The 12,951-nt window shown below is 42.9% G+C and overlaps 1 protein-coding gene across 5 annotated transcripts in view; it reads right to left on the reverse strand.

Annotated features, from left to right (window-relative positions):
- Positions 1 to 226: 226 nt before the first annotated feature.
- Positions 227 to 12,951, reverse strand: part of NRP1 (neuropilin 1) — a 152,801-nt gene continuing 140,076 nt past the window's right edge. For 3 of the 5 annotated variants that reach the window (XM_040248375.1, XM_040248373.1, XM_040248377.1), the window contains 5 exons: positions 12,216 to 12,353; positions 8,506 to 8,780; positions 7,918 to 8,014; positions 5,480 to 5,530; positions 227 to 3,420 (listed from right to left, as the gene is read on the reverse strand). In XM_040248375.1, the coding sequence (XP_040104309.1) occupies positions 3,131 to 3,420; positions 5,480 to 5,530; positions 7,918 to 8,014; positions 8,506 to 8,780; positions 12,216 to 12,353 (851 nt within the window). In that variant the 3' untranslated portion in view covers positions 227 to 3,130. The remainder of the gene's footprint in view (positions 3,421 to 5,479; positions 5,531 to 7,917; positions 8,015 to 8,505; positions 8,781 to 12,215; positions 12,354 to 12,951) is intronic. The other 2 variants (XM_040248378.1, XM_040248376.1) reach the window with 2 other exon arrangements.

The raw sequence follows: 12,951 nt of genomic DNA on the forward strand, positions 1-12,951 counted from the left end.
TAATCAGAGGAAGGTAAGCAAAGAACTGTTGGTTCGTGAATGGTACTCTATCCTACAGAGCATGCTTTGATTTCACCCTTCTCGTCTTTGTTACTGTAATTATTATTATTACTATACTACTGTTATTTTGGTCCCGAATAAACTCAAAATTTTCTAAGAATTACCAAGTAGCCAGCTGCAATGCCATGCTTAGCTTTGCCCTCTAATGAAATTTAGCACAGCTGCATGCATAAACACTATCCAGTTTATTACCTATTTTCTGTAAGAACAAAACTTACCAACAGACATATGGGAATTTCATTAAAAAAAAAAAAAACTTTACTAAATGGAATATAGAAACATTTGACACAAGATTTGGAGTTGAAAATTTTCCATTTATAAGGCCAAATTCTTTATGCCTTATCTTGACAAGTGTCCAATTTGGGTTGATGTTCTACTTTCAGGAAATGTTTTCTTAATCTTCTCTCCTTATTAGGATATTATTTTAAAAAAAGAACTTAAAAAAATCTTGAAAGTTATTTGATGCTGGAATAATACCAATTTCTTTAACAGTAACAAAGTAATATAATAAAAGCCATCAGGTTTGGGATATTTTATGAAAATGTTTAATTCAACTGTTTCTTTGGAATGTAGTAGTCATAGTTTGGAATTTAAGTTACAGTTCAGTTCTATGTGGTTGTTTTATGCAACTCAATGTCTGAGAATACAAATGTCATTTAAAGTTAAGGCTTCGCTGTTCATTTTGAAACAACAATTTACAAGTGTCATATTGTCATAGAAAATAAAAATTTCTGTAAAAAAAATTTGCACAAAATTTTATGATGGTACAAAACATGAAGCAATAATATGCCAGTAAAATGAAAACATTTTACTACAGAAAGATTTATAGATCTCAATAAAGAAAAAAATATGTTATTTTACACCTTTTAAAATTATGAAACAATCTAAAACAATATAAACTGAACATTTTGTAACACTGCCTTTACAAATTAATAACTTTATAAACATATAATTTTTAAATATATTTATCAGTGCAAGATACTTTAAAATTTAAAGTTGCAGTATCATTTTTCCTTGGCTGAGGACAACTTTAAGTCTGTTGCCTAAAAAAAAATCAAGTCTTAATGCTTTCGTCTGGGTATGATTATAACGGCTGAATGGATGCCCCTGGGGGTTAGAATCTATTCTTCTTTCATAGTGATCAATACTTTCCTGGAAACAAAAGGCATTCTCATTTCAATTAAACCAGGATGAATGGACTTTCAGCTCCATGATGCAAATGTGACCCCCACAAATGTACTTGGGTGAGACCGACAGCAATGTAGGAAGGAGGAAGTTCTTCTGTCCTACATGGCAGGGCATAAACACACGGAAAACAACCAAAGCTTCTTCAGGCTAATTCACATGCTGCCTCATAAGACATTTACTTCTCTGTGGCTTAGGTCTTGCCAGCTCTAAGGCAGGCTTTCTCATTGTGAGCCACTGGAAGTTTCTAGAAGCTTTCCCTAAGTCTCTTGTTTTTTCAGGGCTGCTGCTGAATGGATTTTTAAGAACATTTGTTTTGACTTTACTCCTTTTCTTCCCCTCTCTTATCTTAAAATACTCCATCCCCAGGCACTAGAATTTATGGTTGCTTTCTTAAATTAACCATTCCTTCTTCCACTTCCCTTGCTTGACTCAATACCAAAACAAGAAGATTCTCATGGGTCATTTTCATGTATTTGGGTGTAAAAATCTCTGATTTTTTGATTTTGAGGGAATTTCATGCCTTTGAGTCTCACTTGAAAGCCAATTATTTCTTCCCTCAACTTAACCACTATTTCTATTAAATGCAAACATTTCTATTGAAGATCATTTTGATTGGTATAGATAGCAAATGGCTTTAGGAAAAAAGATACTGTCACTTTAACCAGTTAACAAGGAAACCAAAGTTATACTTTGGAGGGCAAAGTTAGGAATTTCCCTTATTTATTTATTTTTCCAACATAAAGTCTAGTAAAATTGTTTGCCATTCCCAGCAGGTTAAAGCTGCGAGTTTCTTTTCTGAAGAATGGCAAATGCTTAAATCCTAAGAGAGAAAAAAGACAGAGGGATAGCAGAGAAAGAGTTTACATTTGAAAATACATTCCATATGAAAGAACAGTAAGAGAGAATATTGCAGCTTTATACAAAAGGGTCAAGAGACATGAAATTGAACTACGGAAAAAGCGGAACGATTAAGCCGCGTTGCCAAATCTTCGGAGCCCTTGCCTTCCTGGAGGCTGACATCTCACACTAAAATATACTTTCTTCTTCGTCAGCAGGCCCCCAGGGTTTGATTCAAGAAGAGGGCTTTCACCAGCGAAAAACAGGGCGGGTGAATGTAACACAATGAGAACCAGTACAAACAAAAAGGCACTTGAGAGGACGTAGACTAGCCAGTGCCAAGGATTCTTCGTTGCGGTTGTCCGCATTACACCCAGTTGCCAGCAGTGTTTATGATGGCACAGTTTTCTGTATGGAGTTCACAGCACGAGGTTGAGTACAACACTGGAAAACATCGAGGAAATCTGACGGTATTGCTTCGTAAACAGAGCTGACACACTAGACTGGTACTGAGGCTACGGTATACTTTAACAGAAAACACCCTACTCCTTCTTTGCCTATCCACGACGCGGGCGATTATACACAAGGCCAGCTTCAGGAGTCCACTGAAAGGCGGTTATTCGAATATATTCTGGGCACTGGGCTGCAGGTAGCGTGTCCATCAAAGAGGCCCCGCTAAATACACTTGGTGCCAGCATCTTGGATTTTGCACAGTTTCCGAAAAGAATCCAGAAGAGGAAGAGGAGAGAGAAGGGGAAAGGGGAGTCCTTCGAATGATTAAGTCAATCACACTTGGTCTCAACACCAGCATTTGATTATTCCAACAAAACCAACAGAAAGAAGCTTGACTGTACAGGATTCCGATTGTTAACACAGCTAAGTTGTCCGTGTCTGTCGGCCAAACTCATTGAAGCTCCTGAGAAAAAACTGGCTTGGCGTCATCAACGCACTTCCCAGCCTGAACAGTGAAAGATCAGCCGGCCCCCAGCTCAAGCTCTGTCCTCCGCTCCACTCTCCTGCTTGCCTGCTCACCTCTTGTCTGCTTTCACGCCTCCGAGTAAGTACTCTGTGGATTCAGTTTGTCTTTTTTCAACTTCACACCATCCACGAGTTCAAAGTTATAATTCTCCAGGGCAGATAAGTTTCTTTCTGACATCCCGTTGTGCCAACAGGCACAGTACAGCACGACCCCGCAGACGGCGCCCAGGAGGACACCCAGGGCACTCATGGCGATGATGGTGATGAGGATGGGGTCCAGGGTCTTCAGCACATTGCCTGGCTTCCTGGAGATGTTCTCATCACCTTCGCCTGCGCCTTGGTAGCCTGGTGTGCTCCCTGGGGAGAAAAACAAAATTGGCTCCGTGAGCACTGCTAACACACCAGATGACGGTAGACAGCGAAATGGACAAGAAGTTGAGCACACATCTGGTTCTGGGCTGTCCTTCCCAAGAGAGCCCCTGGGGGATTTCTGTGGTGGGGTCTGGCTCCTCCATTGCCAAGAAACACCAGCGTTCATGTTTGAGAGTTGTTGGAAATCAACGCGTGGGAGGGAAGGTACTGAGGCTTTGGTGCTGTGATTTCGACAGAAAGCTTAGCACATGGAAACCACTGTTTCTGGGCAAGCCGTGAGGGCTGGGTTCTAATCTAATTCAGATTTTATGCAGGCCGCCCTCCATGAGACTGTAATCTGTGTTTATTGTCCTTGGCCAGATACGCGATCTATAAGCTTTGCAAAATGCTCCTTCCCACATTGGTCTAGCAAGGGATTTAACCATTCCTGATGCATCTGTTTGTTCCCCAAATCCTGCATGAGAAGATGGCCCAAGCTGCCCTTCTGAGCGGTGGTCCTACCACAAGTCAGATCTTCAAGTTTCCCCCCAAACAGACCATGGTTTCACTCAATCAGAAGAGAGCTTTCCGACAGAATGAGGGCATGCCTGCTGCTGCTATTTTAAATGGCTTATGGCTCCAATCGAGAAGCCAGGTAGGTGTTGTACTGAACAGAACACATTCAATAATCAGCATCTTTGTTGCTCTGGTTGTTTCACTGGAGATGGTCACACAGCTCTGCACGCAGGCATTGGGGAAATGTTTTCTTTAGAGTGGAACACGAGAAATTATTAACATGGGAGCTCTGAGCCTCATTACCTGATACTAGAAATGAGACTAGAATGTTAATGTGCAACAGGCCTGGTGTTTACTTAATGGTGTTCTGATCAACAAGGATTCCAATCAAAGGAAACTAAAAATATGCGATGCAAGTCCCTACAAGGGGAAAGAAGCCACGGGACATATTAATATTCTCTCCCTTGATGTGACACTGTTTTGAAACAATCTCTAATAAAGTTTACATCTCAGTGTGGACCACATAACTAAGCTAAATGAGCCTCGTGTTGAGATGATCAACTGTGAATATGGCACAATCTCTATTTGTCTCTACCAAATCCAAGTCTGGCTATGGTATTAATATGTGCACATTTCTGATGGCAACTGGTGCTGATGCTGATGGACAGGGCACAGATCTGCGAGCAGCAGCTTGAGTGATGCTGGGGCAAGTGTCCAACACCTGCCACTGCTAGCAGGAGGCACGGAGACTTCTGGGAATACATCGGGCAGGACCTCACTCCAACCAAATGCCTTGCACTGGATCACGAAGTCAGTTCGAAGTCTGCTGCTACTGCTGCTAAGTCGCTTCAGTCGTGTCTGACTCTATGCAACCCCACAGACGGCAGCCCACCAGGCTCCCCGGTCCCTGGGATTCTCCAGGCAAGAATACTGGAGTGGGTTGCCATTTCCTTCTCCAATGCATGAAAGGGAAAAGTGAAAGTGAAGTCGCTCAGTCGTGTCCGACTCTGTGCGACCCCATAGACAGCAGCCCACCAGGCTCCACCATTCCTGGGATTCTCCAGGCAAGAACACTGGAGTGGGTTGCCGTTTCCTTCTCCAATGCATGAAAGTGAAAAGTGAAAGTAAAGTCACTGAGTCATGTCCAACCCTCAGCGACCCCATGGACTCAGGCTCCTCCATCCATGGGATTTTCCAGGCAAGAGGACTGGAGTGGGGTGCCATCGCCTTCTCCGTCACTGACATGGGTAGGTGTTTATTCTATGTGAACTGCTTTGGTACCCAGGTTTCCCCTGTGGCTCAGCTGGTAAAGAATCCGCCTGCAATGTAGGAGACCTGGGTTCAATCCCTGCATTGGGAAGATCCCCTGGAGAAGGGAAAGGCTACCCACTCCAGTATTCTGGCCTGGAGAATTCCATGGACACAGAGTCAGACACGACTGAGTGACTTTCACTTAGTACCCTGGTGTGCCAGAGTTTCAGAGTTTCTCCATAAACATAGTAAAAGCCATGTAAACTGTTTTAAAAATAAGTCAGCAAGACAAACTTACCTGTTTCATCAATTTTACTTTCTGGGTTCTTTTTATCCAGGTCTGCTGGTTCTGACAAGTCAAAGAAAATTGAAAGAGATATTTGAACTCTCAACCAAATATAATACACACAAACTACATCAACCCTCACACACTAATCAGCAGTGGCTCTGCTGGATTTTTCCTCAAAGGTCTTAGCACAATCCGACCCCCCAGGTAACTGGAGAGCTATAGAGAGGCAGTGCTGAATGATTAGGGAATTGGAGTCAGATCTAAATCCAGGAAGCCCTGCTGCAGCAGAGTGTGTTGTCTTAGGAGACGGGTGGGGAGTGCAGTGGAGGTGGGTGGGTGGGGGGGTCGTGGGGGGAAGGTGGGGAAGTGGCTCTGGCATTTGGAGTGTGGGGAAGTCTGGTAAAAATAGAAAACAGAAGTGGGGTTGCACATATGGCTGCCATCCTGTGCTTTTGTAGATAAGGGCTTCCTAAGTGTTAGTTGGTTTCCCATATAGTATGTCAGCTCGTTAAGGCCACAGACTGCATCCTGTGTCTTATAAAAAAAAAAAAAGTCTCCAGGGGGAGTGGAGTCCTGGTGTCCTTTATGATTCTAGTAGAGGATAGGGACCTGGTTCACGCCTATGTCCCCAGCATTTAGAACAGTGTCCAGAACACACTCCATGACTCAATAAATATTTGTGGTATTAATGCGTGAATAGTTAATAAAGAGCTGATAATCTCCTAGCATCCAGGGCTAAATTTTCAAAGAAACATATGTGACTAATAATTGTAGAATTATCTTAGACAACTTCTTACTGTCACAGCAACACAAAGTTGTTGGGTTGGTTTTTTTTTTTTTACTATTTTTAAAAACTTTTTATTTTCCATTAGAGTATTGCCAATTAACAACACTGTGATGGTTTCAGGTAAACAGCAAAGGGACTCAGCCATACACATACATGTATTCATTCTCCCCCAAGCTCCCCTCCCATCCAGGCTGCCACATAACACTGAGCAGAGTTCCCTGGGCTACACAGCAGGTCCTTGTTGGTTATCCATTTTAAAGACAGGAGAACATGAAGTTTTAATGGTGCTTTAGCTGTGGCTTTCTGAGTATAACGCCCAGCAGTAACCACAGCTAAGCAGCCCAGTCACATGAACAGAAAAAGGCTCAGGGACTTGTATTAGCCTCTATGTATTCACTGTAGCACTGGGATGCTGCTTTGCCCTTAGAAGGTGATCAGAGAAAACCTGTTGAACCAAACTGAAAGTACTTCTTTGTTTCAGTTGGTGGAGTTTGCTCTCCCATTCCAAAAACATCACCATCAGCCTTCCCATCTTGGAAAAGGAACGAAAGTAGCATAGGCCCTGTGTAACTATATGAAATAGACATATTAACAACTGTGTAGACCTGGATGCTGGGGAGTTTGTAAAGTAGTTGTAACTTCAATATTAAGCCTTATTATTTTTCCTATGAAAGTCTGCTAGGTACTGTGGCATTAAATAGGTTTCCTTACATAATATGAAGCAGACCTTTATTCACTGCTCATTCTAAATTCTTCAATCGACCCTATCAAATTATTGCCACTTTAGGGACTACATATATCCAATATATTGTATAATAAAAGCTTTGTTAAATTGCTGAAATGACCAAAAACCCATTATAGCCAACAGGCCTCCTTTGTCTTAAATTTGCCCAATAGGCTTATTCCATTTTGTTATAATTAACATCCTATTATATCATGATATATAATAAAAGTTTAAGTGTAGCAAGTGGAGCTTAAGACTAATTACTGTGCTATTACATTGCCATTAGTGATGCTATGTATAATTATATATTAAGAACTGGGAGTATGAATTGGTTTTCTATGTCAAGACTTTTATTCATATATACCAGGCCAAGAAAAATCCATAAACTCTGAAATGCTAGGCAAAAATCTCTAAATTTCATTTATTCTTTTGAGGCATTTCAACTGTTCTGAGAGTCAGAAACCTCTACTTATTTTTATAATAAATCAAAGAATGATGCTGTCTATGATTCATTCACAATGTAATCTTCATTAAAGCCACTGTGATGAAAAATTTCAAAGGCTTCCTATTTTGTTTATACATTGAGATATCTGGAATTATCCAGATGTCTGAGTTTTCCACTTCTCATTACAATGTTTAGGCACGGCCTGGAACTTGTGAGTTTCTTCTTTGCTACGATTTTTGGTTGCACATTATTGGTGTACTTCTGTGAATAGCAACCAGACATTCTAAGTGAACCAGGTTAGATGATGCGGTAGCTGAAGGGAGACTGACCTGGCTTTATGCCTTGTTGCATCAAAGCAAGCACATCTATAGCATGTGCTTATAGCTCACATTAAAATTCTAGGTCTAAGGGAGCCTGAAAAAGACCATAAAGTGGAAAGACTCGTGCCTTGAGCAAGCGCCGCATTGGTTTCTACAGCAACCCATACTTACTTGCACAGTCCTCTTGAGGGATGTGGTTATTGATGCTAATATCATCCACCGCAATCCCGCCAAGGTTGCCTTTTCCGATTTCACCCTCAAAAATCACCTAACAAAATGAGATCATTTTCACAGTATTTAAATGTTTGGTCCCAAATAACAGTGTTTACATATGCTTGTGCAGCTCAAGTCACAGCACATAAATGAAATTCATGAGATTTCGAATGAGCACGCGATTTGCTCTTCAATCCGTATTAACTGCTTGGGGATGGTATAAAACTTCTCCTCACATTCTCTTTGTGTGATACAGAATTTAAAACTAGAAAGAGCAGCACATAAAAGGAATGTTGATTGTGACAGCCCTAAATAATTATAGAGTAACATTTTCCCTTCTTTCTTAGCAATGAGTCCTCTGCCTGGAAACTAGGAGACTATGAAATAATGCTACCTAGATGATCATCAGAGCATCGGTATCTCAGGTTGAGGACACACCTGAAATAATTTTTGGAATAATTCCCGCATCTCATTTGCATAGCTTTCAAACAGCATCCCAGTGCCCCCGAAGCAGCTGCCTGCCCTGACCTAGGAAAGGGGGCTCACCTGGTAAAGCTTCAAAGATTTGTGGAGCAGGACACGCCCTTCTTTCCAGTGGTCCCCTTGGTGTCCGATGGCCATCCAGACCAGCTGGTCATACTCCTCTGGCTTCTGGTAGCGCAGCTTGACCCTCAGCGTGCCCACATGCGAACCAGACATGTGATACCAGAAGGTCATGCAGTGGGCAGAGTTCTGGGAATAAACCACGGGGCTCACCAGGCGAGCCACTTTGCCCTTTTGGTTTTCATCAGCTTGGGAGTAGATGAAGTTGCCATCTCCTGCTGTGACAAAAAGCTGTGTTAGGGGGAATGGCCAGATGGATGAACCTCTGTCTCTTTTCCATCAAGTTCTGCTCTCAAACCTCTCCTGGCCAGAGCACCAAAACCCAACTGTGCAGTGGTGGTGGTGGTGAAGTGGGTAATGGTAGGTAACCTCACTGGTGTCAAAAGGCTCTGCTCTTGGCATCCATGAAAGGACGTTTGTGCTGGAAACTGTAAATCTCAACAGTCGGATACCACTTATCTAGAATGCATGGTCACATGGACACGGGCTATGACTTGCGTTGGTCTCTACACCATTGCAAGCAGATCAGATGTACTGGAAGACCTATTTCCATGCAGTTTTAAGACTTGAGTCGCACGTGTGTGAACACAGAGAGTAAATGTAAATATTTAGATATATTCTTATTTATTTACCATTGGAGCAGGAAGACTTCTGGTGGATGATGCTTTGGTTACTATAACTGCCTGATAACAATGAAGCTGCTCTCTGTCCATATAATCTGGCAATTTCCCCCCACCCCTACTTCAAATTCCAATTCTTTTCCCCAGTTTATTTTAATGGTTTATATTAATAAGTTCCTTAAATACACCTGAGAGCTTGAAATTCAACTGTGAGTTCTGCTCTTGTTTGATGTGGGCTGGAGCCAGAGTTCCAGGAGAGGAGAGGCTGCTTTTCTGAGGCTTATTAGAATGTGCCATTTCGGCAACGGAGATGCTTGCTGAGCTTGGAGGACTAACTCCCGGCTCTGCTGTTAATGACCCCCGGTGGGAGCACTGCCTCCTGCCACCACCTGGTTTAAACACACAACTCATGTTTCACTGTTTGCTCTGCAAATAGAAATGCTACTTGAACGCCACACCTGATGAAAGCGTGGATCTGGTGGCGAGCTTCGGTGGGCAATGGGGTGTTGTGTATGCTGCCCCAGGGGCTGGCATGTTTGGGAGATGCTCTTGCACTGCGTGTATGTGGGCGTGCCCTGCGTCAGCAGCATCCAAGTGGAGTGGGTGTGTCCTCGCCCACCATCTTCCTCCCTCACCCGGCTGCTTGTCTGAGAGGCTCCTCAGCACTCTTAATAAAACCGGTGGGTGGGATAATGAAAGGATGGTGGGAAATAGAAGCCACAGTCCTGGCAGGATGTGTGTGATCTCCATCTCTCCTGGACCGTGTAGACTCGGTCACTCCTGGGGTCTGTTTTCTCCCACTGGTTTACCTAATGATGGTCACCTGTCTGTGTGATGGTGCCACCTCTCTCAGCCCACCAAGACAGGCAGGTAAGACCTTCCCCCACCTTGCCTTTGCCGCCTTGCCCCCACCGTGTGGAGAACAATGAGGTTGAGGATGCTTAGCTGAGCTGGTCCCTGAGCCAGGCCTGCATCTTTGCTCCCTTCTGTGCTGTCTTCTGCCACCCCTGCTCCCCCTGCCATTGGACACCCTCATCCCCGGCATGGGTGAGCTGTTTCTCACCTGGAACCAGACTGTGAATGCCCCGAGGCGCAGACTCCCTCCTTTATACCTACATCTCCCATGCCCCTCCCAGCATCTGCCACGGGTTTGGGGAATCCTCTATAAGAAGTGACACAGCTCCATTGTTAGAGGTCCAATGCAGAAAATCAATCGGGATCCCTTTGATAAATTCAAAATCGGGCCACAGACTATTGTACCTAGATACTGTTCATTTTCAGAAGCCTCCACGTCTGATTTGCAAAGCACCGCACACGAGCTGTGGCAGGCTGTGTGCGTGTGTCTTGTGTGTGGGGCTCTTTTCATCCAGACTTTCATGTTAACAAGTTCCTGCCTTTCAGATGCCAGGCTCACCCAGCTCGCTCAGCAAATGATTGCAAGTTTAGTGCTGCGGGGGCTCTTTCTGGTCTGGGTGGATCTGGAGGGCTCCCGGGAGGACAAAAGAGAAAAATGCTTCTGAAGGAATCGCACTTCTCAGCCGTTCATCTAAGACACGCCTGCCTTTTCTGACACTCCAACACATAAAGCACTGATATTTTTCCTTTCGGGGTTTTATTGCAATTCTAGGTCAGGAACTCTCTCTCCGTTTTCTCAATTAGCACTGTACTTCTGTAAGCCTTTTAGCTTTTGTCTCTGGCTAACGTAGCTTTTAACCTCCTTTGAATGTCAGATCCTACTGAGCCTTTTTGCTTCACTTTGCATCAATTTTTCCACCATTACTGCCTTCATTTCAGCTAATTGCATTTGGTTAATTTGGTGCCATTTCTACATACAGTGCCATTTACAGTCAAAGTATTTTAAGTTTTCTAAAACTGCTTGTCTTAAGATTCAATTGAAAGTGTCTCAGAATTGAAGGAGTTCAATTTTATCCAATTTCCTTGTCATTCTTATTAGGAAAGGAGGTAGCCGTGATGAAAAGAGGCCTATTCAACCTACTTAATGGTTGTATTCACTGGGGGCAGAGTGAACAACCAAGTGGGAAAAGCACGAAGGAGTCTTTGGCCGTCCATCAGTCCACTGGCCCACTCATCAAGGGGGACCTTGTCTTAATGAGATGTCTCAGCCTCAGCAAATGCCCCTCTGGGGTCTCTTCTGGGAACCATGACTTGAATAAGCAGTGTTGTCAGTAACACTGATTGAGCTGGAAGGTTGTGGGTTGGGTGTTTTTTTTTGTGTGTGTGTGTGAGTATATGCATGTATTTTTTTTTTTTTTACAGGACATTGATGGTTTTCAGTCCATCTCTCAAGCTGAGTAATGACTAGGAGGAAAAGCGGATGGCAATGGGTAAGAGTTCCTAGAGGGGCTGACAGCTCCCTGTGCACCCTAACCCTAATTAATCTTAGAAGGCAAGTAAGACAGAAGGTGGGGTGGGCTGTAAAACTGGGGTGTGGCGAGGTTTCTACTTGCTCAGAGAGAATGAGCTAGATTACTATCTTCCTCAAAAGAACAAGATTTCAACCCCTGACCCCAATCCACTTCCACTCCGAGGATCAAGAGAGTAAGCATTAGGCCATAAATGAAATGACACCATCTATGTCTAGACTTGCTTCCAAATCACTCAGAGTCAGGATGCTAGAGGTGAAATGAAATTCCTAGGATCTGATGAATGTTGAAGTTGGGTTATGTACAGAGAGGGTTCATTTTAGTATTTCTTTTATCCTTTTGTCTATGTTTGACATGTCCCATGAAAAAAGTTTAGAAAGAGCAGAAAACAGGTCCTAATTCACACACACTGATTTGCCCAGTTTGTTACTTTCCACAGGGGTCCATCAGTTGCTAAGTTTATTTAGCATTCTCTAGTAAGTGGCCTAAGAGAATCTCTACTAGGGAAGGGCATCTTTTTAATTCCAGAAGAAAAAAAAAAGCACAAGTAAACGATCTGCAGTATTTTCTAAACTCAGACCCCAGCAACCTTCCTCAGTAACACCCTCTCAAATTTAAAGAAATGAGGCCACAGTGAACCCTCCATTACCTGTGTGATCCTGAATCGGTCCCGTCTTGCTGGTCAACACACTCCATTTGAGCTGCACATGATTGTCATGTTCCCAGTGACAGAATGTCTTGTGAGAACCCCAGCCAAACTCACAGTTAAAACCATATGTTGGAAACTCTTCAGTGGGTGGAAAGGAAGAGACAGAGACAAGTAGAGAAACACACATTTGATCATTTAGGTCAGAAAGGTCCTTAATTCCTTCATGGAAAGCACGATTTATATAATTTAATATCTATTTGAAAATCCTAGGAAAGCCACAACACCCAGGATTGCCAAGGAATGCAAAAGAGGCATGGAGAGATGCACAAGCTTGCAACATCACATTTAGTAACTTTTTTTTTTTGGATCCAGCTCAAAAAAAGATTATGGACTGCCTGTCAACTTGGTACATAAAATTTCCAGGAAGGTTACTTTCCAAAGCATGTATTATTACATCTGTAGCATTCTCCCTATTTCCACAATATTTAATATAAAAGATACTCTGCTCTTGAGGACAGTCATATAAATTGATATCCACCAATGAAAAGAATCTTAATGAAGAGACTGACCCATGAACCTCCAAAGTCTAGAAACGTGACTTGGCTGAATATCTCACCCTGGAGGTTATCTGTATTCTCAACACACCAGCTTATGCTCCAGGTTTTTACTGGCAGATCTCTGAAGCATTTCGTAAGATTTTTTTTTTTTACTTCTGTGCTTTATATCAGGTCAATTA

The sequence above is a fragment of the Oryx dammah genome, unplaced genomic scaffold (assembly GCF_014754425.2).
Source record: "Oryx dammah isolate SB20612 unplaced genomic scaffold, SCBI_Odam_1.1 HiC_scaffold_10, whole genome shotgun sequence".
NCBI lineage: Eukaryota > Metazoa > Chordata > Mammalia > Artiodactyla > Bovidae > Oryx > Oryx dammah.